The sequence below is a fragment of the Mobula birostris genome, chromosome 3 (genome assembly GCF_030028105.1).
Source record: "Mobula birostris isolate sMobBir1 chromosome 3, sMobBir1.hap1, whole genome shotgun sequence".
Lineage (NCBI taxonomy): Eukaryota > Metazoa > Chordata > Chondrichthyes > Myliobatiformes > Myliobatidae > Mobula > Mobula birostris.
In genome coordinates this window covers 63,449,724-63,475,373 of record NC_092372.1, presented here as the reverse complement: position 1 = coordinate 63,475,373, position 25,650 = coordinate 63,449,724, and the positions used below count along the sequence as shown (strand labels likewise).

Below are 25,650 nucleotides of genomic sequence, written 5' to 3'. Positions count from 1 at the left end.
AGACCTTCATCTTTGTTAAACTTCTTTTCCTCTAGTTTTATTTCAATGGCTTCCGTTACCAAGTGGTCCCAAAAGCCATTGGCACGGCACAGTAGTTTTGAGCCGAAGTCAATCCTATCACCATTGCAAATGCAGTATTCTGCTACTGCCGATTTCTCCGGGTAACTCAAACGGATACACCTCCCGTGCTTCTGGACTAGTTCCTGAGGATTGGAGGGTGGCTAATGTAACTCCACTTTTTAAAAAAAAGGAGGGAGAGAGAAACCGGGGAATTATAGACCGGTTAGCCTAATGTCGGTGGTGGGGAAACTGCTGGAGTCAGTTATCAAGGATGTGATAACAGCACATTTGGAAAGCGGTGAAATGATCGGACAAAGTCAGCATGGATTTGTGAAAGGAAAATCATGTCTGACGAACCTCATAGAATTTTTTGAGGATGTAACTAGTAGAGTGGATAGGGGAGAACCAGTGGATGTGGTATATTTGGATTTTCAAAAGGCTTTTGACAAGGTCCCACACAGGAGATTAGTGTGCAAACTTAAAGCACACGGTATTGGGGTAAGGTATTGGTGTGGGTGGAGAATTGGTTAGCAGACAGGAAGCAAAGAGTGGGAATAAACGGGACCTTTTCAGAATGGCAGGCGGTGACTAGTGGGGTACCGCAAGGCTCAGTGCTGGGACCCCAGTTGTTTACAATATATATTAATGACTTGGATGAGGGAATTAAATGCAGCATCTCCAAGTTTGCGGATGACACGAAGCTGGGTGGCAGTGTTAGCTGTGAGGAGGATGCTAAGAGGATGCAGGGTGACTTGGATAGGTTGGGTGAGTGGGCAAATTCATGGCAGATGCAATTTAATGTGGATAAATGTGAAGTTATCCACTCTGGTGGCAAAAATAAGAAAACAGATTATTATCTGAATGGTGGCCAATTAGGAAAAGGGAAGGTGCAACGAGACCTGGGTGTCATTATACACCAGTCATTGAAAGTGGGCATGCAGGTACAGAAGGCAGTGAAAAGGGCGAATGGTATGCTGGCATTTATAGCGAGAGGATTCGAGTACAGGAGCAGGGAGGTACTGCTGCAGTTGTACAAGGCCTTGGTGAGACCACACCTGGAGTATTGTGTGCAGTTTTGGTCCCCTAATCTGAGGAAAGACATCCTTGTCATAGAGGGAGTACAAAGAAGGTTCACCAGATTGATTCCTGGGATGGCAGGACTTTCATATGAAGAAAGACTGGATGAACTGGGCTTGTACTCGTTGGAATTTAGAAGATCCAGGGGGGATCTGATTGAAACGTATAAAATCCTAAAGGGATTGGACAGGCTAGATGCAGGAAGATTGTTCCCGATGTTGGGGAAGTCCAGAACGAGGGGCCACAGTTTGAGGATAGAGGGGAAGCCTTTTAGGACCGAGATTAGGAAAAACTTCTTCACACAGAGAGTGGTGAATCTGTGGAATTCTCTGCCACAGGAAACAGTTGAGGCCAGTTCATTGGCTATATTTAAGAGGGAGTTAGATATGGCCCTTGTGGCTACGGGGGTCAGGGGGTATGGAGGGAAGGCTGGGGCGGGGTTTTGAGTTGGATGATCAGCCATGATCATAATAAATGGCGGTGCAGGCTCGAAGGGCCGAATGGCCTACTCCTGCACCTATTTTCTATGTTTCTATGTGCTTCTTGATGCGGGTTTCCACCATGCATCCCATTTGGCCGATATACGATAAAAGCTTTTTTTTCCTCCCCCCCTATCAGAAGAACAGATTATCACTAACTGATACAGCTATTATTAGATTCTGGAAATGTACCTCAAGAAAAATCCCTTAAGTGATGTACAATATGAGTCTGACTCTGTAGCAACCTACTCAAGGCTTAGGGCATAAATTATTCTAACTTTCCTCTGCTGGCATATCTGAAATTTCTATTACTGAGAACTGAAGAAAAGTCAGTAACGCCTTTCAGTTTTTTAGACTAGACAATATCTTTCTGGTTACAACAAATACTTTAAATCCTACCCATTAAAACTTAAAACAAGGAATCTACAATGCACAGCATCAGCAATTTCAGGAAAGTAGGCTGAGCAAAGTGTTTGTGGGTTGGTGTGGAAGAAACTCAACACTTTGGGTGGATGCACTCGAAAGATCTGAACAAATACACTATGGCTCTAACGAACATGGTTACTAAAACAGTTGTAGATGAGTGTATCACCACTAAATCATTCAGTCTTCCCCAATCAGAAGCCCTGGATGAACCATGAGTTCTAAAGTTTACTGAGGGCCAGAACAGAGGCATTCAAGTCTGGAGACCCAGAAAGCTTCAAGAGGTACAAGTATGATCTCTAGAAAGCCAACAAGGGATGCTCAACAGCTGTGGCAGGGATTGCATGCTATCACCTCCCACAAAGTTAAATCAAGTGATATGACAGACAGCAGGGCTTTGCTTCCAGAGGAGCTCAATGCCTTCTATGCTCACTTTGACCATCAGAACGTGCAGGATATATCACAAACACCCACACCTCCTGATGAGCCTTTGACCTCATTATCTGAGGCTGACGTGTGGCCTGCCTTCAGGATGGCGAATCCAAGGAAAACATCTAGACTGAAAGAGGTACCTAGCCATGTACTAACGACTTGTGCTGACCAACTGGTTGGTATATTCACTCTCTTCAGCACTGCATGGTACCCACCTGCTTTAAGCAGGTTCCAATAGTACCAGTGCCCTAGAACATGGTGACCTGCTTCAATGACCATCACCTAGTTGCACGGTGAAGTATTTTGAGAGGCTGGTGATGAAACATATCAGCTCCTGCCCGAGAGGCGACTTGGATCTGCTCCCACATGCCTACAGGAGCAAATGGATCCTGGATTTCCTCATTTGTAAACCCCAGTTAGTTCGGATTGGCAATGACATCTCCTCCCCAATCTCCATCAGCATGGGCACACCACAGGGCTGTGTGTTTAGCCCCCACCCCACCCCCCGCTCTACTTGCTGTAAATCAATGACTGTGTGGCTAAGCACAGCTCCAATGCCATACTCAAGCTTGTTGATGACACCACTGTTGTGGGCTGAATCAAAAGCTGGTGATGAATTTGCATACAGAAAGAGGTTTGAAAATTTGGGTGAGTAGTGCCATAACAACAACCTCTCACTCAGTGTCAGCATGATCAAGGAACTGATTGTAGACTTCTGGAGAGAGAAACCAGAGGTCCATAAGCCAGTCCTCACTGGAGGATCAGAGGCGGTGAGGGGCAGCAACTTTAAATTGATGGGTGTTACTATTTCAGAAGATCCGTTGTGGAAATAGCATGCAAGTGCAATTGGGAAGTACAGCACCGCCTCTATTACCTTCGGAGTCTACAGAGATTCAGTATGACAACTAAAACTTTGACAAACTTCAATAGAAGTATAGTGGAGAGGATATAGACTGGCTGCATCATGACCTAGTTTGGAAACACTAATGCCTTTAAACAGAAAATCCTACAAATCAAAATTAATTATCATTGAACAATACACAGATGCCAAACAAACTGGCATTCCTCTGGGGTCAGTGTGCAACACGGCATACTCAAAATAGCGAACAAAAAAAAGAAAGAAAAACAGTCATGCAAAAAAATATACATATGCGCCAACACCCTGACATGACCTGCAATTTGATGGTACAGTTTCCAGCAATCCAGTCTGTCATTCCACCAAATCGAATACTGGAAGGCAGCACCAACAGCAAAGGTCAACCCTCAATGCGTGGATGCCACACTACACTGCCTTCGGTATCCCCTCACCTGGACTGCCGCAGCAGACAAGCCCACAGCACCTGTCTCACCACCAAACAAGGGAAACAAGCTTGCAACATCTTACATTATCAATGTCTAACAGGGTCTTGCAATTGCAACAGTAACATCCAAGGTAATCACCCAGTTACACTGAACGCTGTCTTTGCACACCAACTCTGATGCCTTTGAGCAGTAGACAGCACCACGGTCTGCATCCAGCTCAGCTCTTCTAACACGCCACCCAACTACTCCGATCAACGAACAGCTCATTGATGCGCTAATCCTGCTGTACCCAGAGTTCTTGGTGTCCAGTATAGTCTTGCGATTAAAAAAATTTGGTTGGGCCCCCGAGAGGCTGCTGTATCCTAATACGCCACTATCTTACCAGAAGATTGGTGTTAAAGGTAGTGGATTCAGTCTGGTATATCATGGATAAAATCCTCACAACCACTGAGCACATCTACATTAAACACTGTTGTAGGAAAGCAGCATCCATTATCAGAGATCCCCACCACCCAGGCCATGCTCTTCTTGCACTGATGCCATCAGGTAGAAGGTCAAGAGCCTCAGAACTTGCACCACCAGGTTCAAGAACAGTTACTATCCCACAACTATCAGGCTCTTGAACAAAAGAAAATAATTATACTCACTCGCTTATCCATTGAGATGTTCTCATAACCAATTATCTCATTTTAAGGATTGTTTATCTGTTACCTCATGTTCTCATTACTTATTTATATTTGCATTTGCAGTCTTCTGCACTCTGGTTGATCTTTCATTGATCCTGTGTAGCTACTATTCTATAGATTTGCTGAGTAGGCCTGCCGGAAACTAAGTTTCAAGTTGTTTATGGTGACATTTGTATTTTGATAATAAAATTTACTTTGAACTCTGTAGCAGGACAGAATAGAATAAGCATAAAAGCTTGCATAGAGAGCAAAGGTGGGCCGGTGGGGGGGGGGGGGGGGCAGAGATGCTGAAACATAGGCCAGTGGCGACTTGTAGACTGAGGGGGGTAATGAAAAATGACAGGCATATGGAGCCACTTGGGCAAGGGGGAGGAATGGAGCTGAGAGGCAGAGAATGACAGATGTTAGCAGATAAAAAAGGCAGATGGAGCCAGGTGGAGGAAGAATGAAAGTGTTGATAGAAACAGCAGCTGAAATGAATACCTGGCATTGGTATTCACAAATAGTACAGAGAGCATAGTGAAATCATAGGCTTGCTAATATTCTAGAGCATATTGATATTAAGGAGGTTAGTGTTGGATTTTTTGAAGAACATTAAGCTGATGTGATCTATCCCAGGTTATTAGGAGAGGAAAATGAGAGATTGTTGAGGTCTTGACAAAGAACTTTATATCCTTTTTTGTCACAGGTAAGGCCCTACGGAACTGGAGAAAAGCCAATATTGTTCCTTCATTTAGGAAGTGCAATAGGGACAAACTTGGAAAACAGGCCAGTGAACCATCAGTGGTAGTGAAATTATTGAAGATTAAATCACATCTGGAAAAGGAGGGTCTAATTACCGATAGTCAGCATCACTTTGTGTAAGGGAGGTCATGTCTTACAAACTGAAGTGAATTTTTTTTTTTTTTTTGAAAGAGGGTAGGGCAGTGGATATTGTCCGCAGACTTCAATAATGCATTTGAGAACGTCCATCCACATCAGACAACAATAATCCATTTGTTATTTAAATCAAAATCTTGGAACTTCTTATCTAACAGCATACTGAAAGTACATGACACTCAATTCACTGCCATCCCAAGTGCAGTTAGGACAAAAACAGTATCGTTGAAATGGCATTGAATTGACCCAGATGGAAATTTAGGACTAGCCCCCTTAAAGACACTTTTTTTCCCCATCACCAGTGATAGGGTTGACAGACCTTGATGCCTTTTCAAAGTTCTCTCTACACATTTCCTGTTCTACTGGGGGGTTCCTCTAACCCTTCCCTGCTCCTCTTTACCAGACTGATCTCACATAAGTTTTATGATGAGCAAAACGTCAGATAATATTCTAATCAGAATTATTCAAAGATTCTTAGTACTTAGCATAATATATTTGCAGATATTTTGAAAAGAATATATCCTACAAAGTTTACCTAAAGCTATCTTTCAGTGAATAAAAACAGACCTTAGGAAAAATGGGCTGTTCAGACCTGCTCTGCCATTCAATTCAATCATGTCTGATCTGCTACCTCAATACCATGTACTCAATACCACTACTATGTCTCTCCCCATGTAATTGATGCGTTTTGTGTCATATATATACATACACACACACACGCATACACACACACATTTTCAATGACTTGATTTCTACAGCCTTCTGTGCTAGAGAATTCCAGAGCAACACCACCAGCTGAGAAGTATTTTCTCATCTCAGTCCTAAATGTCTGTGAACTGCCACAGCTCCCAAATCTGGCCTCCTTAGCCAGTAAATCATCCTACCCCTTTCCAATCCTTCTCACCCCTTCAGAATTCTGAACATTTTAAAGAGAATTTCCTTTTGTTCTTTGAAACTCAAACAAATACAGTACTAGTTAACCCAATCTCTTCTCTTATATTCTTACCCCAGTAATCAGTCTGCTGAAACCTCACTAAACCACCAGTGTATGTATGTGTGTGTGTGTGTGTGTGTGTGTGTGTGTGTGTGTGTGTGTGTGTGTGTGTGTGTGTATGTATGTATGTATATATCTTCGAGTAAACAGAAAACTTCAAAGTACTACAGGTGCTGTTTTACTAAGACCCTGGATAACTTTAGTAAATATTCCTTGCTACTGTTCTCAAAAACTTTCTTCCCAATGCCAACATACGAAGGGAACCGCTTGTTCCACCTGAAAGTTCGCTTTCAGTGGACACCCAGAACCTTTTCCCTATCAATTATTTAAGTCACACTCCCTTTTTATTTTTCCAAAAGATGTAACTGCAGATATTAACATTACAGTATATCCATTCTAAATTACCTCTCTGCATCCTCCTCACCATGCTAACCATGTTTCCACTGTTGACAAACTTCAAATAAACAGAGAATAACAAACTGGTCAGTTTCAAGGTTTGTTGTTGTTCAGTCGTTAAGTCGAGTCCGACTCATCTACTGAGATGTTCCCATAACCAACCATCTTTCCTTAAGAACTCTATCCTGTTATTTTATGTTCTCATTATTTATTACTATTTATTATTTGCATTTGCACAATTTATTTTCTACACTCTACTTGATCTTTCATCCTCTTGTAGTTACTATTCTATAGAGTTCTCAGTATGCCCACAGGAAAAAGAATCTCAGGGTTGTATGTGGTGACATACATGTACTCTGATAATAAAATTTACTTTGAACTTTAATGAGTACAGCCAGTAGGTTCAATTCTGCTTCAATTCTGCTTGGTGAATATAGGGTTTGGCAATGAAGAGGTTCATTCTGGGAGAGATTCAGGAAAATAATGGATGCTGATAAACAATAGCAAGATTTGTTATAACACATGGATGACTTCATCATGCTGCTCACACGCCAAGATATGATGGATTAACACCCTTGAAATTTTTGCCTACCATGCATTACAATAGAATCACAAACTTGATCACCACAGTGAAGTATTATGTCCAAGTCCACAAAAAAATCATCCCGAGTTCTACATTCAGAATAATACACACAAAATGGTGGAGGAACTCAGCAGGCCAGGAATCTGTGTCTACATTTAGAAGATCAGCACATTGGAGTCAATTAACTGTAGAAAAAATGCAGACAACATACAGGAGCAAATTCATTAAAGTACCTTATTTGCTGCCTCCAGAGAGTGAATTAGTGTCTGAAGCTCTTCTTTGTCCATTTCAATGGTGACAGGTTTTAGTACTCCATTTTCCTTGACACTGAGGTCAAGGTTCAGCAGTGGAATTTGAAGAAAAGCAATCTTGTCACTTGAGAGAGGTAACTGTAATTCAAGTAAAAACTAAATGAACTATAGATTTAACTTTTCTTTTAGTTGAATTTAATGGATTGAATACACAGTTTGTACATTGTCAAAGTCCTTGGTGTCTAGATGAGTGAGTCTCACATCAATGGCAGGGAAGCTATTGGAGGGTTCTTACAGACAGCATTTGAAAACCATGGCTCATTCGGGACAGTCAGAATGGCTTTGTGTGAGGCAAATCGTATCTTACTAATTTAAATTTCTGAAGAGATGACAGAAGTGTTCGATGAAGATGCATCTATGGATGCTACTTACATGAAACTAAGAGTGCAACCAGAACTGAATGCATTACTCCAGATGTGGCCTTACTAGTTTTATAAGGCTGCAACATAACTTGCCAACTCTTGAACTTAATTCCTCCACTAATAAAGGCAAGTATTTCATATGTCTTCTCTACCACTTAATCAACCTAAGTAGCCATTTTCAGGGAGCTAGGAACTTGAACCCCAAGATCCCTCTGCGTCTCAATGCTATTAAGTATCTTAGAATTAACAGATTATGCCTCTTTACATTTGATTTCCTAAAGTGCAACATGGCAGATTTGGCTGGGATATATGCGATCTGTCATTTCTCTGCTCACATCTGCAAATTACATATATTCTGCTGTATCTTTTGCCAGTCTTCTATGTTAACCACAGCACCACCAATCTTCATAGTATCTGCCAATGTATTAACCCACCAATCTACATTTTCATCCAAGTCACTGATGTATAACCAGAGGTCCTAGTATGGAGGGTGCAGAAAAGGATACCGCCTGGATTACAGGGCATGTGCTATAAAGTTGGATAAACGTAGGTTGCTTTCTCTGGAACAACAGAGGGTAAGGGGTGATCCAATTAAAATTATTAAATATGAGAAACAGACAGACGAACATAGAATAGTACAGCACATTACAGGCCCTTCGGCCCACATGTTGTGCCAACCCTCAAACCCTGCCTCCCATATAACCCCCCACCATAAATTCCTCCATATACCTGTCTAGTAGTCTCTTAAACTTCACTAGTGTATCTGCCTCCACCACTGACTCAAGCGGTGCATTCCAGGCACCAACCACTCTCTGAGTATAAAACCTTCCTCTAATATTCCCCTTGAACTTTCCACCCCTTACCTTAAAGCTATGTCCTCTTGTATTGAGCAGTGGTGCCCTGGGGAAGAGGCGCTGGCTAACCACTCTATCTATTCCTCTTATTATCTTGTACACCTCTATCATGTCTCCTCTCATCCTCCTTCTCTCCAAAGAGTAAAGCCCTAGCTCCTTTAATCTCTGATCATAATGCATACTCTCTAAACCAGGCAGCATCCTGGTAAATCTCCTCTGTACCCTTTCCAATGCTTCCACATCCTTCCTATAGTGAGGCAACCAGAACTGGACACAGTACTCCAAGTGTGGCCTAACCAGAGTTTTATAGAGCTGCATCATTACATCACGACTCTTAAACTCTATGCCTCAACTTATGAAAGCTAACACCCCATAAGCTTTCTTAACTACCCTACCTACCTGTGAGGCAACTTTCAGGGATCTGTGGACATGTACCCACAGATCCTTCTGCTCCTCCACACTACCAAGTATCCTGCCATTTACTTTGTACTCTGCCTTGGAGTCTGTCCTTCCAAAGTGTACCACCTCACACTTCTCCGGGTTGAACTCCATCTGCCACTTCTCAGCCCACTTCTGCATTCTATCAATGTCTCTCTGCAATCTTCGACAATCCTCTACACTATCTACAACACCACCAACCTTTGTGTCATCTGCAAACTTGCCAACCCACCCTTCTACCCCTACATCCAGGTCATTAATAAAAATCACGAAAAGTAGAGGTCCCAGAACAGATCCTTGTGGAACACCACTAGTCACAATCCTCCAATCTGAATGTACTCCCTCCACCACGACCCACTGCCTTCTGCAGGCAAGCCAATTCTGAATCCACCTGGCCAAACTTCCCTGGATCCCATGCCTTCTAACTTTCTGAATAAGCCTACCATGTGGAACCCTGTCAAATGCCTTACTAAAATCCATATAGATCACATCCACTGCACTAGCCTCATCTATATGCCTGGTCACCTCCTCAAAGAGCTCTATCAGGCTTGCTAGACACGATCTGCCCTTCACAAAGCCATGCTGACTGTCCCTGATCAGACCATGATTCTCTAAATGCCCATAGATCCTATCTCTAAGGATCCTTTCCAACAGCTTTCCCACCACAGACGTAAGTTTCACTGGTCTATAATTACTCGGACTATCCCTACTACCTTTTTTGAACAAGGGGACAACATTCGCCTCCCTCTAATCCTCTGGTACCATTTCCATGGACGACGAGGACATAAAGATCCTAGCCAGAGGCTCAGCAATCTCTTCCCTCACCTCGTGGAGCAGCCTGGGGAATATTCCGTCAGGCCCCAGGGACTTATCCGTCCTAATGTATTTTAACAACTCCAACAAAATAGAGGGCCATGGGTAAGCCTAGTAATTTCTAAGGTAGGGACATGTTCGGCACAACTTTGTGGGCTGAAGGGCCTGTATCGTGCTGTAGGTTTTCTATGTTTCTACAATCACAGGAAGAACGCACATACTCCTTACAGGCGGTGCCAGGAATTGAACCTGGGCCACCAGCACTGCAAAGCATTGTGCTAACCACTACACTACCGTGCCGCCCGCTGTCTCTTCCTTTTTCCTTTGGTTGAAGTGTTTAATAATAGAAAGCCTGCATTTAAGATGAGAGGGTGTAGTTCAAAGGAGATGTGTGGGGCAAGCTTTTTTCTTTACAGTGGTGGATCCCTGGAATCTGTCAGGGTTAGTAGTGGAGGCAAATAAAGACATATAAGAGGCTCCTAGATAGGGTCATTAATGTGCAGACAACAGATTCAGTTAGACAGCGGTTTCAGTTAGATATTTAATTACTAGATTAATGAGCTTGATACAATATATTTGCTGTACTGTCCTCTGTTTAAAAGTAAAGTTGACTTTCTGACCTGCATTCAACACATTTAAACCTTGCATGGCTTATACCATGCAAGGCTCAGAACTTGACCTCTCAAGTAAAAATAATTGACTGCAGATACTCCCCAGGCTACAGCAGGGTTCCTATCACAAGAACTATTCATAACCCAGTTTGCAATTTGGAAATGCGACTGAAAATCTAGCTCCCATATGGCAGAAGAAGCCTGTAGCCCTACAGCAAATTGTAAATTCATCCTACCAATCTCCCAAACGCTCATTTGAGCTGCAAGGTTGGTTGGTAAGCTTGGGAGACCCAACTGTCTAAAGGCCAAACAAAATACATTTGCTTGGGAAAATAGAAGAGGCCATATAATTTTTCAGTTACAGAATAACTGACTTCTATAATGGAAGTTCCTAACACAAGTTACTTGAAGAAGAAACTTCACTGCTCTCAATAAATAAGCAGAAAAGCTGCTTTTGATTTTATTCCAATCCATTCACATCACTTAAAATTAAATAACCATTTGAACAGGTTATAACAGGAGTATGCTCAACTGATTACAAACTTTACTTTTCCAAAACTATAAATATACTCCAGCCACCATGCTGTTTCATCTGCCTTGCAGACACAATATTAACTTCCATGCCTTTGCTGGAGAAAGAACAGTCAATTGTGATTGCAACCATCAACCCCCTGCTGCACAATTCTGAACTAAAGTACAGTGGTTGCAAATTAAAAATAAATGTTTAAAAAAATTCTTTGCAACAAATATCCTGTTCGTTCATTCGAGATGCAAAGTGAAGCAATGCAGCTGGCACTTTCCATCTTTGATATGAATGTTTTAAAAGCTCCCATTCTCTGAAGACAACTAAAACATAGCCTCACCTTCAAATTTACTGACATATCCAACAAATTTTTCCCATCACAATCCATTTTGCCATTGTCACACTATTGAGCTTATACAGATTTATTAAAATATTCTCAGCCTTGTAAGATTCCCAGTTCCTTTCTTTGCTATCCAAACTAACTGATCACCTAACACAATTAGCTTATTTTCAGTTCCTTTAAAAGGTTTAAAAAAAAGATGCAAGATGATCAGCTCAAAGATCTGTCAGCAGCAACTCGTAACTAGTGAGTTTACCAATAAAGTTATCAATTTATGTTTGGTATATTTGTCCTTGTTATATTATGTGATTGAAAGCCTTCACTAGTGGTGTACCACAGGGGTCAGTGTTGGAACTCTAAATGTTCATATACATTAACAATCTGGATACAGATGCAAGATTTAAATCTGCAGATGACACAAAGATTGGTTGTCTTTGATTTTAAGAAGGTATCTTCAGCAATAAAACAGTATCTGTCTATTGATAAAATGGCCAAAAGGCAGTTGAAATTTAATTACAAATACCTTTTTGGAGGACCAACAAGGCTCAGATACAAAAAATGAATAGTAGGGCCTCAGGAGTACCGAGGAACAGTGTACAAATTCAAGGATTCTTAAAGGCAATAGCACAGGTGATTAAGATGACCCACAGGATACAGGTGTCTCCCACTTTTCGAAAGTTCGCTTTACGAAACCTCACTGTTACAAAAGACTTACATTAGTTCCCTGTTTTCACTAACAGAAGGTGTTTTCACTGTTACGAAAAAAAGCAGTGCGCGGAAAAAAAAGGCAGCGCACGCCCCGAGCAGCCACCCTCCCCTGGATTCGGAACGGCATTCTCATCGGCATTGTTTAAACACGTGCCTGTGAGCATCTGTTTGCAAGATGAGTTCTAAGGTACAGTATTGGAAAAGCCTGAAAGAGCCCGTAAGGGTGTTACACTTAGCATAAAGCTAGACATAATTAAGTGTTTTGATCGTGGTGAACGAAGTAAGGACAAAGTGAGTTTGGCTTGTGGAAGTTGACGAAGATGATGTTGAAGAGGCTTTGGCATCCCATGACCAAAAACTTTTAGATGAAGAGCTGATACAATTGCAAGAGGAAAGGATAACAATCAAAACCGAATGCAGTAGTGAAAGTGAAGTCGTCCAGGAACTGAACGTGAGGCAACTACGAGAGATTTTCGCTGCAATGATAAAGTACGACTTTAATTTTGAAAGGGTACGTCGGTTTAGGGCATATTTGCAGGATGGTTTGAGTGCTTACAAAGAACTGTATGATCTAAAAATGCACGAGACTAAGCAGTCAAGCAAGCCTTCAGCAGACGACGAATCTCCACCTTCAACATCGAGGCAGGCAGACATAGAAGATGACCTGCCTACCCTCATGGAAACAGACGACGAGATGACACCCCCGTGTCCCACCACTCCAAACCCCGGGCCGCGGACAGATACCGATCCACGGAGAATGCAGCAGTAGCCGGGAGGCACACAGCACATCTTTAAGAAAAAAGCCAAAATAAACAAGCTAATTAATTAGGTTCCGCCCGGCAAGTAAATGTTGGCCCAGATCAGAGACAATTGCCGATTGCGTTGCCTTTGATCTGGGGCGACATTTACATGCCGGGCAGCACATAATTAATTAGCTTGTTTATTTCGGCTTTTTTCTTAAAGATATGCTGAGTGCATTCCAGCTACCGCTGTACCACTGCATGCTTCGCAGATCGGTATCGGTCGGCGGCCCGGAGGGTGGGGACCACCCCAACCTGCGACGACTCAGCCTAACACACCATCATCAGTGTGCTCGACGCTGTCCCAATTCCCCTAATTGATGCTACACAGTACATACGTTATTTCTACTTTATATCGGCTGTGTATTTTTACGTGTTATTTGGTATGATTTGGCAGCTTCATAGCATAAAGGTTACCGGAGAGCGCTTGCACCGTGTTTTTGCCGAGAGCACTTGCGTGAGATTTTCACTACGTTGAACAGAGCAGGCAATTATTGTGGAAAAAGTATTTCTACTTTATATAAGCTGTGTATTCATCATATCATTCCCGCTTTTACTATCTGTTACTGGTACTTTAGGTTTTATGTGTTATTTGGCATGATTTGGTAGGTTATTTTTGGGTCTGCGAACGCTCACAAATTTGTCCCATATAAATAAATGGTAATTGCTTCTTCGTTTTACGACATTCCGGCTTACAAACCGTTTCATAGGAATACTCTACCTTCGGATGGCGGAGGAAACCTGTACTTGCTTTCATCATACAGAGCACAAGAATAGCAAGGTAAAAGTACAGCAATGCAAAACACTACAGGCAAACTTCACATTCTGGGAGGGTTGCATTTCTAGAAAACAATCCATATTTGGTTTTCTGTAATGCAAAACCATGTCATCTGTGTATGAAAGAAGAAACTTTTAAACATGTTCATTTATTTACTTTTATCCTAATATAAATTCCATGAGCACAAGTTTTATTCCTTATCTCAAATTTTGACTAGTGGTTGGTGAACTCTGTAAAGACTAATTTCTGCTATCCAAACAGCTACAACACAGAGTGTCACCTGTCATTAGGTCATGGCTGGAGTATTGTGTGTAGTTCTGGTCATCAGTACAAAAAGAATGTGACTGCACTCACTGGGTTTCAGAAGAGATTTACCAGAGCACTACTGGGATGGAGTGTTGAATTACTCGGTTTTGTCTACCTCACAGCAGACAAAGCTGAGGCGAGACATGACTTGAGTTTTCCAAAACCATGAGTAGCATATAGATCAGGGGTCGGCAACCTTTTTGCCTCTGTGGGCCAGATCGCATATTAATGAGCAGACGGTGGGCCAGATAAATGCCATAAAAAACTTGCAAAATGGGAATTATCCATTTAAATACATCAGTTATGTTTTGGCTCAAATTAATGAATGACGCATGCTAGAAAATCATTTGTGCTTAAGGTTGCCTACCCCTGAAATAGATAATGAAAATCTTTCCCCCTAACAAAAGCATCTACAACCAGAGAGCATGATTTTAAAGGCAAGGAAAAAAGACTTGGAGGGCATTTGAGGATTATTTTTTCTGTTAAAGGGCAGTCAATATCTGGAGGGCACTACCTGAGCACGTGATGGAAGCATGTACTCTCAAAGCGTTGAAACACTGCAGCATAGAAGGCCAGGTGCTGAGTGCTCAAAAATAGTATCAAAGTACCTCATGCTCAGCAAACGTGATGAGACAAACACCACAATTCCATACTATATGACCCTATAGCATTAATTCAGGAATGAATAAGAACTTTTTTCTTTAAAATATTGATCATACAGTAACCCAGACTGCTGTACCTTTAGCTGCCAATCAAAATCCTGTAGCTGTGCAGAAGACATGTTGTTGGTTTTCTCGATTAATGCACGTCTGAGCTCATCCTTTCTTGCTTTTAAACAACTAAGTACTGCTTCTTGATGAGATGCACTCAGTCCATTCATTAGTTGTTGAACCTTATATAAAAATAAAATTCCAATCAGTATTACTAAACGTGCCTTTGATCAATGCCACATTTCAGAATGCATACAGAAGTTTATGACTGCTTAACTTTATTCAAACTGGCAGCTTGGATTTTAAAAAAACGCTAGTTTTTAAAAATGATTTAATGGCTTAACACAATACAAATTATTTTCACTTCCTGTATGTCATCACTGAAGTTAATTACTTTATAGTTAAATCAAAGTTTTCACTCCCCTGACAATGGACAGAATTTGGGATTCTTTCAGCATTGACCAGGCAGGTACACAGAGGGTGTTAAACTTTCATTCTAGTCTGGACACTTAAATGGTTTTTCATCTTTCCAGATAATGAATTGCTCAGAAAATCATTAACATGAACCTAGAACATAAAAAATATTAAATTTTCATGTCTGTAATAACAGTGTCAACAACATGCTCTCATTCCACAAATAAGCCTTTTTAAAAAAAACTAACATTCTTTACTCAGACACTTGGTCAAATATTGAGTCCTTGTAGGCATTAGTCTTGCAATGGTATTTCAACTATCCTCTTCTGTGGAATATGAATGCTGCTGGCAAATTCAGAATTCATTTACACAAGGGATTCTGCAGATGGTGGAAATCTTGAACAACAAAATATTGGAAGAGTGCTGCTTGACCTGTTGAGTTACTCCAGCATTTTATGTGAGCAGCCCAGAAGTTATGTACTGTAAACACTCAAAGGGTGAAACAAGTGTGGAATGAACTGTCAGAAGTGTAGATGACGCTTCAACTGTAATTTTCAAGAGAAGTTTAGATAGGATGGGAGGGGTTTGAAGGGATATTGTCCTTGTGCATGGTAGATGAGACTAGGTAGAAAATCAGGTAGGCACGGACTAGGTGGCCAAAGGGCTTGTTGCTGTGCTGTAGTATGTGAGCAAGCCACTTGGTTCCTCAAGCCTGTCTCACCACTAAATATGATCATGGTTGATGTGCTCCAAGCTCATTTCTTTTTTCTGGACTACATAACTCTTGCTGTTTGCTTTGATATTATTTGCCAACTTACTCTTACAATTTCTCTCTCATTATTATCTTTAAAGCACACTGCTGCTGGTTCCTTAAAAGTACCCAGCTTTTGCATTCCAGTTATTTTCCTTGGCATCCTTCATTAATGAATAATAGCTTATCTTATTCATTGGGTCCCACTTTTTGATTAAAATAAAATTCTGCTGAGTATTATGAAACGGCTGCATACATATCTGCCCATTTTCCCGGTCCATTCCAAACATCTCATCCTTTATGTCTTTGTAGTTACCCAGAATATAAAAGTTGCAAGCAAAGCTACATCTGCATTGTTATTGCTTTTCCTTTGTGCTACTTCAGTGTACTGATGAGAAGTGATCTGTATGGATGGCATGTAAAACATGGTTTCTCAATGCATCTCTATACATGTGACCATGATAAACAAATTTACAATCAATTACCCATGATCAAATCTAAAATACCCTGCAACATATTGCTTTCAGAGACAATCCATGCTGCAGTCCACAAATTCATCTTTCATTGTATCCTTGACAGTAAAATGAGTTCAATACACAGATTGAAATGACTCATGGATTATTACAATTACCTTCAAACATGCCTTGGATATTTTCTGACAAATGCTTTTCTGTCCCATGAGGGCACATTTTCTGGGCCAATTGACAACATATATAAGCATTCTTTCATCTGTTTTTCTTATTTCCACACAATCCAATACCACCTCAGATCCACTGGACCTATAACCACTACTCTTTGGAACCTTAATTAACAATGCTATCCACCTTTTTTCCCCTTTTTGTCTATTCCTTTGGATCTTTGAATAATCTGGAATTTTGCATTGCCAGTCAAGGTCACTACACCTTGTAATTTAATAGTTATTACGGAGAGAAGTGACATACTCCAAGTCAGCTTATTGCTCAAGAGTAAAATTTTACAGATGATGCTCTCATATGGCCATTGTCCTTATCCTTCTCAGTAGAGAAATCTCAAGTTGACAGGCAAAGTTGAAGACACTTTAGAAGGGAGCAGCAGCGTCAGCTATCCCAGTGGTGATATCAAGCTTTAAAGGTTGTTAAAGCTGGTCAAGAAAAAGTACTTCCTCACCCTCCCAACCTCTGCTTATAGATAAAGGGATGATTTTTGGGTTGTCAGGTGTTGAGTTAGCTGCACAATACACATCTTCTGACCAGATCAGATCTTCTCTCCCCCACCCCCCCAACACTATTTGGAATGAACAATTTCCTAAGAAACTTTCCCAAGAGACTAACATTTGATTTATTTGAAATTAGTAGTTTTAAAAGTTGAGTTTCTCATAAAAGACAATCAAAAGCATTATTCATCATTTAAAAAGACCTGAAAGGCAAGGAATACTTCATAACCCAAGGAATTGTGTATTGATTCTGTACATCACTGATGAGCATGCTCAACTCTGACCTCTTGATTGATGATCAATCTTTAATTAAACTGTGAAACTTGGATCCTGCCTTGAAAAGCTACCACAGTGATAATCTGTGAATAACAGACACTGGCCTCTCAAATGATACACTTTGTGTTGTTTGATTCCAGGCACTGATCTCAGGTGAGTAGAACAAAAACATTTTTTTTTTTTTTTTTTTTTTTTTAAAAAAAAGATTTCTGCATTTTTGCATGTTCACAAATGTTAAAAAGTCACAAGGTCTTTTTTCCGATATATTTGAAATGAAGAGCTTTAACAAGCCTCCAAAATCATGTTTGCCAGAAATCTCAAATGTGCTTTCGTTAAAGCCATCGATCTAAAAAAACTGGAATTTTCTAGAACACAAGTAGAATACATGAAGCCTTGAGTGGCCAAGTAACGACTCAATTTGAGGTGGAATATGATTACCAACTATCTTTCAAACATGATGATGTATGCACTGTATAAAAGTCCTAAGACACCATAGGTTTTTTTTTAAAATATATGGTTTCAGATACTATGGCCTCCACAAAGACCTGATCTCAACATCATCAAGGCTGTCTGGGATCACCTGGAGAGATAGAAGCAAGCAAGACAGCCAAAGTCTGCAGAAGAACTGTGTGCAACTTCTCCAAGATGCTTGGACAACCTATCAGCTAGTTTTCTTATAAAACTGCACAACAGTGTAACTAAGAGAATTGTTGCAGTTTTAAAGGCAAAGGTTGGTCACACTAAATATTGATTTAATTTTGATTTTTTTTTAAACTGTTTACTGCTTTTTATAGTTTTTTTGATATTTAAAACTTTCATTTCATTATTTTTGAAAACTCATCGTTTTACATGTGCCCAAGACTTCTGCACAGTGTTGTGCGCCATTTTACAGTTTTCTGAGAAATATTAAGCAGACGTTATTCCAGAGATTTACCAAAAAGACTTCAATTCATGTTCAAAATATGTTACCACCAACCTCTTCATCTGATAGATGTTTACTGCAGGCATGCTTTACAAACGTTGTGGCCTCACCTAGGACCTCCATCCATTCTACAAGACTCCAAACATTTCCATAATCCCGAAACCGTGGAAATGCACGTCCACAAATACCATCAATTACCCTGTGAATGAACTTCAGAAAAATAAATAGGAAATTTTAAATGCAAAAAATATTTATTTCCATGTCAATGTAATTCTACCTGAAATTGTAATGTCGCATTTGCTAGAAGAGGTATGAGGCGAGAGATTTCCAGATTCTTTTACAAGTCTCTTATATAGGACCTCAAGTATTTATTGAAAGCCTAGAAAATCAGAATGCACAATGATTTCCTCAACAAATTGCCCATATTAGTCAAGAACTAACTTATTACCAAGAATCTGGAAATTTAGACACTTCCAAGCATGAATCCATAGCTAGGTTACCCATTCCAAGTAAAGTTGAAATGCAAACCTGCACTTTTATAACCGAGGTAATTTTTAAAAAAGCATTTTTGTTCTACTTCTTCAGAAACTGCTCATTTAATTCCACACTTACTTAGCATCTCACTGCCACCGTCCCCCCACCCCACCTCCACGCACATGCACAAATAGAACCTAACATCCCTCAAGCAATTTTGCAACAATCAGGCAAGCAGTGAAGTGACTTCCTTTGTTATGCTTTACAATAATATCATTAATGGATTTGTACATAATGACAAATGACATTGAACAATCTTGAACTGGCACAGCAACCCCAGTATCACCCTATCAAGAATATTCTCTATTTTCTATCTTTCCTTCCACCAATTCTCTGCAATTTAGGTAGGTGGAGGGGCAAGTAGTGTTGAGGAAGCAGGGAGTCTGCAGAAGGACTCATACGAATGAGCAAAGTGGGCAGTTTTAGGCTCATCTAAACCCTGTGCTGTCGTTGGAGAGGAGCCAGCGGAGTGTCACAAGAATGATTCCAGGAATGAAAGGGTTAATGTTTGAGGAACACTTCATGGCACCGGGCCTGTACTCATTGGAGTTTAGGAGAATGAGGGAGAATCTCATTGAAGACTATCAAATATTGGAAGGCCTAAACTGAATGGATGTGGAAAGGTAGTTTCCTATAACGAGGGAGTCTAAGCACGGCCTCAAAATAGACGGGCATCCATTTTGAACAGAGATGAGGAGGAATTTCAGTAGCCAGAGAAGGGGGAATCTGTGGAATTCATTACCACAGGGAGCTTTGGAGGCCAAGTCATTTGGTATATTTAAAGCAGAAACTGATACGTTCTTGATTAGTCAGGTGTCAGAGAGAAGCAGGAAAATGGGGTTGAGGGGGAAAATAAATCTGCTGTGATGGAATAGGGGGGCAGAATAGATAAGCCGAATGGCTAATTCTGTTCCTACAAATGTATAGTGTTTTGCTTTCCCAATACTGATAAAGTTCTTTGGCCTACAGTAGTAACTTCCTCTTTCCACAGCTGATGTTTAACCTTCTGCGTACTTTCAGCATTTTCCCTTTCCAGAGTTGCATCATCTACAGTTTTCCTTCGCCTTTTCAAGAAACAGAACAAAATCTTGCAACAGTACAACACACAAAAGTAGGACAGGCGGCATCTAGAGAGGAAAATGTAACAGGCGACGTTTCGGTTCGAGATTTCATCGTGCAACAGTACCACTCTGCTGTAAGGAATAGTTTCACAATAACAGGTCTCAATGCCTCTTGCAAACCACTCGTCATGCCCAAGACTCAAGTTCCCCCAACCCCACGGTCTCGATTAGAACTGTCTTATAAACGTAAGTAATCGATAACAGTTTTCATTAACAATGGATGGTTTTACTTTCACTTTAGCACCCAACATTAGATTGGATGAAGTGACCGTTTCAGGCTGTCCGCTTGCAGCAAACTTCACAAAACTGAGACCAGAAACAGCTGAAGAGAACCGGACAAGCCAAATATGGGAGCGGAGGGCCGCAGCGCCACCGCGTCTTCCTGCGGACACTGTGCCAGCATCAACCCTTTAGCCGCGGCCACAGCACTCAAGCTGGTGTAGCCTGAGCTCGGGGTGGTGGGCGGGAGCGACCACTCACCCTGGGGCAATCCTCAGGTGCCAGCTTCTCCAGCAGCCGCGCCATCTTCACTGGGAGCCGAGCCCAAGCCAGCCGGCGCGGCCACGCGCCCATATAACCGACTCACGCGGAGGGAGGCGCCCGCGCACGGCTCTGTTGGCGCGCGTGCCCGCGCACGGCTCTGTTGGCGCGTGTGCGCGCGCATCCAGCGGCGGGCTGTGGGTCTGAGCTCTGATTTCCCCAGATCCTTCCTCACTCCTGCAACAGGAACGTGTCAACAAGCATTCCTTGCTATACATGCTGAGGTATAGTTCCAAGTGTGCTACAACCTGTTAGACTACAAGTACAGTAACTTGGATTGGAATGTGTATAATTTAATGCGAGAGGTATCAGGAACAAGGGTGATGGTTTAGAGCACAACTCATAAGTTCTTGCCTAATAGCATTATAATTCGCCTTCCCCCACTTAAATAATTTTCCATACCATTTGCTCCTACCCCGGTCCAAGATTATGGTAAAGGTCAGAAAGTTGAGGTCACTGCCACTGCTCACTCGCCAAGAGATCTGTCACCTGACCAGGTTCATCGCCTAGTGTTGGATCCAATATAGTCTCTCCTCCAGTGGGTCTGTCTACACACAGTATTGTGTCAGGAAACCTTCATAGATGCGCCTAACAAATTTTGCCCCTTTTGCACTAAGGAGGTGCCAATTACTTGTAGGAAAGGGGAAGTTACCAGTGAAAATAACCCTATTATTTATTTTGCATCTTTCCAAACTCTGCCTCCTGATTTGCTCTTCTGTGTCTCTATTGCTATTAGGTGTGTATGTATGTGTGTGTGGGTGGGGTATACAATACACCCAAAAGAGTGATTGCTCCCTTCCTGTTTCTGACTTACACTCACACTGACTCAGTAGACGATCACACCACAATATCCTTCTTTACTGCAGCTATCCCTAATTAGCCATGTCACTCTCCCACCTTGTTTACCACCCTGTCCATCCCTTTAGAAGCATCTACACTGTGGAACATCCAGCAGCCATTCCAGTCCTTGTGACACCCAAGTCTTTGTAATGATCACAACATTGTAGTTCCATGTACCAATCCATGTTGTGTTCATTGACCTTGTTCATGATACTCTTCACATTAAAATAAACATACCTTAACTCATCCAACTGACTAAAATTATGTCCTATCCACTGCTTTTCCTTCCTCAAATCTCTCTACATGTTGCATCTACCTTTACACCAACTGCTCCACCTTCTGACTCATCAATCTGGTTCCCATTCTCTTGCCAACTTAATTTAAGCCATCCCCAGCAGGTGAGGTGCATCTGTGTTGATAATTCAAAGTTCAAAGTACAATTACTATCAAATTATGTACACTATATACAACCTTGAGATTTGATTCCTTACAGGCAGACATAAATCAAAGGAACACAATAAAACCCATTAAAAAGAGCATCAATTACTCAATATGCAGAACAAAATGAATTGTGCAAACAATAAAAGTAAGCAAAAACATTCAGTCATCACTGCAGCCAATTCAGGAACCCATTAGTTGCAGACCACAGCCTCAGTTCGGTGCAGAGAAGAGTAAACCTCGCGAAGCAGCAAGCCAAACTGGCCCATCCCTCACCTTTGGCTCCAACACCCTGACGTTTTCAATCTGGTCAGGCACCTAAGTTGTCCAAACCTCGGGTTGTGCCTTCTCTTGGACCCAGTCCCTACTGTATCGATACGCTCTTGGGCCCGGTCCCTACTGTATCGATACGCTCTTGGGCCTGGTTCCTACTGTATCGATACACTCTTGGGCCCGGTCCCTACTGTATCGATATGCTCGTGGGCCCGGTCCCTACTGTATCAACACGCTCTTGGACCCGGTCCCTACTGTATCGACACGCTCTTGGGCCCGGTCCCTACTGTATCCATACGCTCTTGGGCCCGGTCCCTACTGTATCGATATGCTCATGGGCCCGGTACCTACTGTATCGACACGCTCTTAGACCCGGTCCCTACTGTATCGACACGCTCTTGGGCCCGGTCCCTACTGTATCCATACGCTCGTGGACCCGGTCCCTACTGTATCGACACGCTCTTGGGCCCAGTCCCTACTGTATCGATATGCTCGTGGACCCGGTCCCTACTGTATCGACACGCTCTTAGACCCGGTCCCTACTGTATCGACACGCTCTTGGGCCCGGTCCCTACTGTATCCATACGCTTGTGGACCCGGTCCCCACTGTATCGACACGCTCTTGGGCCCAGTCCCTACTGTATCCATACGCTCGTGGACCCGGTCCCTACTGTATCGACACGCTCTTGGGCCCAGTCCCTACTGTATCGATATGCTCGTGGACCCGGTCCCTACTGTATCGACACGCTCTTAGACCCGGTCCCTACTGTATCGACACGCTCTTGGGCCCGGTCCCTACTGTATCCATACGCTTGTGGACCCGGTCCCCACTGTATCGACACGCTCTTGGGCCCAGTCCCTACTGTATCGATATGCTCGTGGACCCGGTCCCCACTGTATCGATACGCTCTTGGGCCCGGTCCCTACTGTATCGATACGCTTTTGGGTCAGGGCCTGCCACCTCGATTCGGCCCAGTATTTGAATTGATCGAACGTCAGGCCTTTCATAGCTCCCGGGTTCCGCCGCCTTGACTCTGTACACCTCTGCTCGCCTCACCTTGGTTCTGCTACTTAACATCACCTTCAAGTCTGCTCCAGCAACAACCACACATTGACTCTATCCCTGCTCTCGTGCCTGGGCCAAGCTGCCTGAATTCAGCCTTTACCTTGCCTGCCGCAACCGTCCAGCACCTTCGCAACTTCAGTTCACACCACAGAAATGCCAGGTCGTACAGGCGGTTCAACAGCTCTACGCCAAAAGGGAAGTTACAGGCTATTGATTGCTGTGATCACATCTGAGAAAAAGTCTGATTAATACAGTAATTGTTTGTTTAGTTTGCAATCTGCAAGTCGTCGCTGTGCTTCACCAGCACCATCTTAAATGAGAAGCGAGGAGGAAATTGGTGAATGTTCATATTCATCATCCTGGCATCCTACTTCCTCCTGATGCCAATTTCTCTAAGTAATCATCACCTTGTTGTTCATGAGAACAAACTATGCACAACTTGCTCTAATATTTCCTACATTACAAATCTTGCCTCAAAATTTCTTTGAGTTATCCTGAAAGGTATATCAAAGATTCAGGAATATGTTTTAGCTTGTTTTCTTTCAATATGCAGCTCTCACTTTCTATCTCTCCTCCCTGCTTCACAGCACAACACTACAATGATACCTGTCTTGTTTCAATTAATCAGGAATAAATATATGTATATATATATATATATATATTTACTGTAATTCATGTTTTTCTGTATTATTATGTATCACATTGGACTGCTGCCGCAAAGACAACAAATTTTTGTTTTATATATATATATATCTATATCAGACAGCTAGATTAAATAAATTGTGTGAAAATAAAAATTAAAGAAATAATGAGGTAGTGTTTATAGGTTCAATGTCTGTTCAGAAATCAGATGGCAGAGGGGAAGAAGCTGTTCCTGAATCGTTGAGTGTGTGTCTCCTCCCTGATGGTAGCAATGAGAACAGGGCATGTCCTGGGTGATAGGAGTCCTTAATGATGGATGCCACCTTTTTGAGGCATTATTCCTTGAAGATGACCTGGATGCTACGGAGTTGATGTTTCAGGCCAAGACCCTTTACCAGGGCTGGAAAGGAAGGGAGACAAAGCCAAAATGAGTCTTGTGTTGCTAAATGGGTCAATTTTTCTGAGATCCACCTCTCCACATACTGACTTGGCTTCTTTTCAAAATTAATTATTAATGCCACATCAACTTCCTTTGGTATGTGTTCTATAATGATATTCTACCATTACTCGTAAACTATTTGGTCCAACTGCTTTGTTTTTGTCATTCACCCTCTATGTGAACTAGAAGTCCTCACTAAAGTATTATAAAGACAGCTTATCATCTCTTAGCTTGAATATTCTGCATATCTCTATAAAGCCAGGAAATCTAATAACTTAATATATAGCCTTATCAACATGAGGTTTTATTTTCTTATCCTCTATCCCTAAATCTCAGCTCTTCCAAAGTTTAGCTACAATTTTCTTAAAATTAAACTATCAGGCTTTTACTTAAAATTTAAGACTTATGGACACTGAATTTCATATGTAGCTTTGTAGCTCATTCCTTCATCTTATTAGCCTCCAATATGTAAGGAGCAGCAGGATTTAGGAGAACACATTCATAAACAACCGATGGATACAGGGCAGGTATATTATAATAATAGTAATAATAAAAGAATGCACACACATGATTGAAGAAATGCAAATGCCTGAAGTTGCAATGGATATGCTGAAAGAGTTTATAAAAAATACCCACAACTGGAAAAGTACTAGTAGTGGTAATATTCATAATTATTGTTGTAAAAAATGTACTTCCCTTCATCCATACCTATTAATGCATATCAAGAATTTTCTTTAAAATCCTGAAAAAGTGCCTGAATTATTGACAGAAGGTAAAATATATCTCTTACCTAAAAGGGAAATCACAAATGATCCATCAAAATATCATCCTATTACATATTTACAAACTATATATAAAATTATAACATCATGTATCTGCCAAATAAACACCACTCACTTGGATAACACAATATACTGACAGAAGAGCAGAGAAGGTGCTGTAAGGGTATGAAAGGATGTAAAGGACAACTAATAATAGATTCTGTAATTCTAAATCAAGCCCGGCGGAAAAGCAGGATCTTTCACGTTGCTATATTGACTGCAAAAAGACATTTGACTCTGTCCCACACTCTTGGTTAACAGAAGTTCTTAATATATATAGACTACACCAAGTACTTGTGAAGTTCATTCAATATCTGAAGAAGCCCTGGCATGCTATAATCACACTATCTATTAACAACTAAAAAAGAACAACCACCATTACCAAAATACACCGAGGCATTTTCCAAGGTGACTTCTTTAAGCCCACTATGGTTCTGTCTAGCTTTAAACTCACTCTCCAATTTAGTGAATCAGATAAAAATTGGGTATCAAATCAGAAGCAGCGAAATGAGCTGT

General features: G+C 41.5%; 2 protein-coding genes across 5 annotated transcripts in view; one reads left to right on the top strand and one right to left on the bottom strand.

Moving 5' to 3' along the window:
- commd8 (COMM domain containing 8) overlaps positions 1–20,701 on the bottom strand; it is a 28,577-nt gene extending 7,876 nt beyond the window's left edge. Inside the window, exons 1-5 of one of the 4 annotated variants that reach the window (XM_072252770.1) lie at positions 20,556–20,641; positions 18,698–18,799; positions 18,475–18,619; positions 14,895–15,047; positions 7,545–7,700 (exon numbers count right to left, since the gene is read on the bottom strand). In XM_072252770.1, the coding sequence (XP_072108871.1) occupies positions 7,545–7,700; positions 14,895–15,047; positions 18,475–18,619; positions 18,698–18,717 (474 nt within the window). In that variant the 5' untranslated portion in view covers positions 18,718–18,799; positions 20,556–20,641. Of the gene's footprint in view, positions 1–7,535; positions 7,701–14,894; positions 15,048–18,474; positions 18,631–18,697; positions 18,800–19,968; positions 20,125–20,555 lie in introns of those variants that run through there. The other 3 variants (XM_072252767.1, XM_072252769.1, XM_072252768.1) reach the window with 3 other exon arrangements.
- LOC140195086 (phospholipid-transporting ATPase VD-like) overlaps positions 20,176–25,650 on the top strand; it is a 198,564-nt gene continuing 193,089 nt past the window's right edge. The window contains exon 1 of the mRNA XM_072252765.1: positions 20,176–20,261. The gene's annotated coding sequence lies outside the window, so the exon portion shown is untranslated. The remainder of the gene's footprint in view (positions 20,262–25,650) is intronic.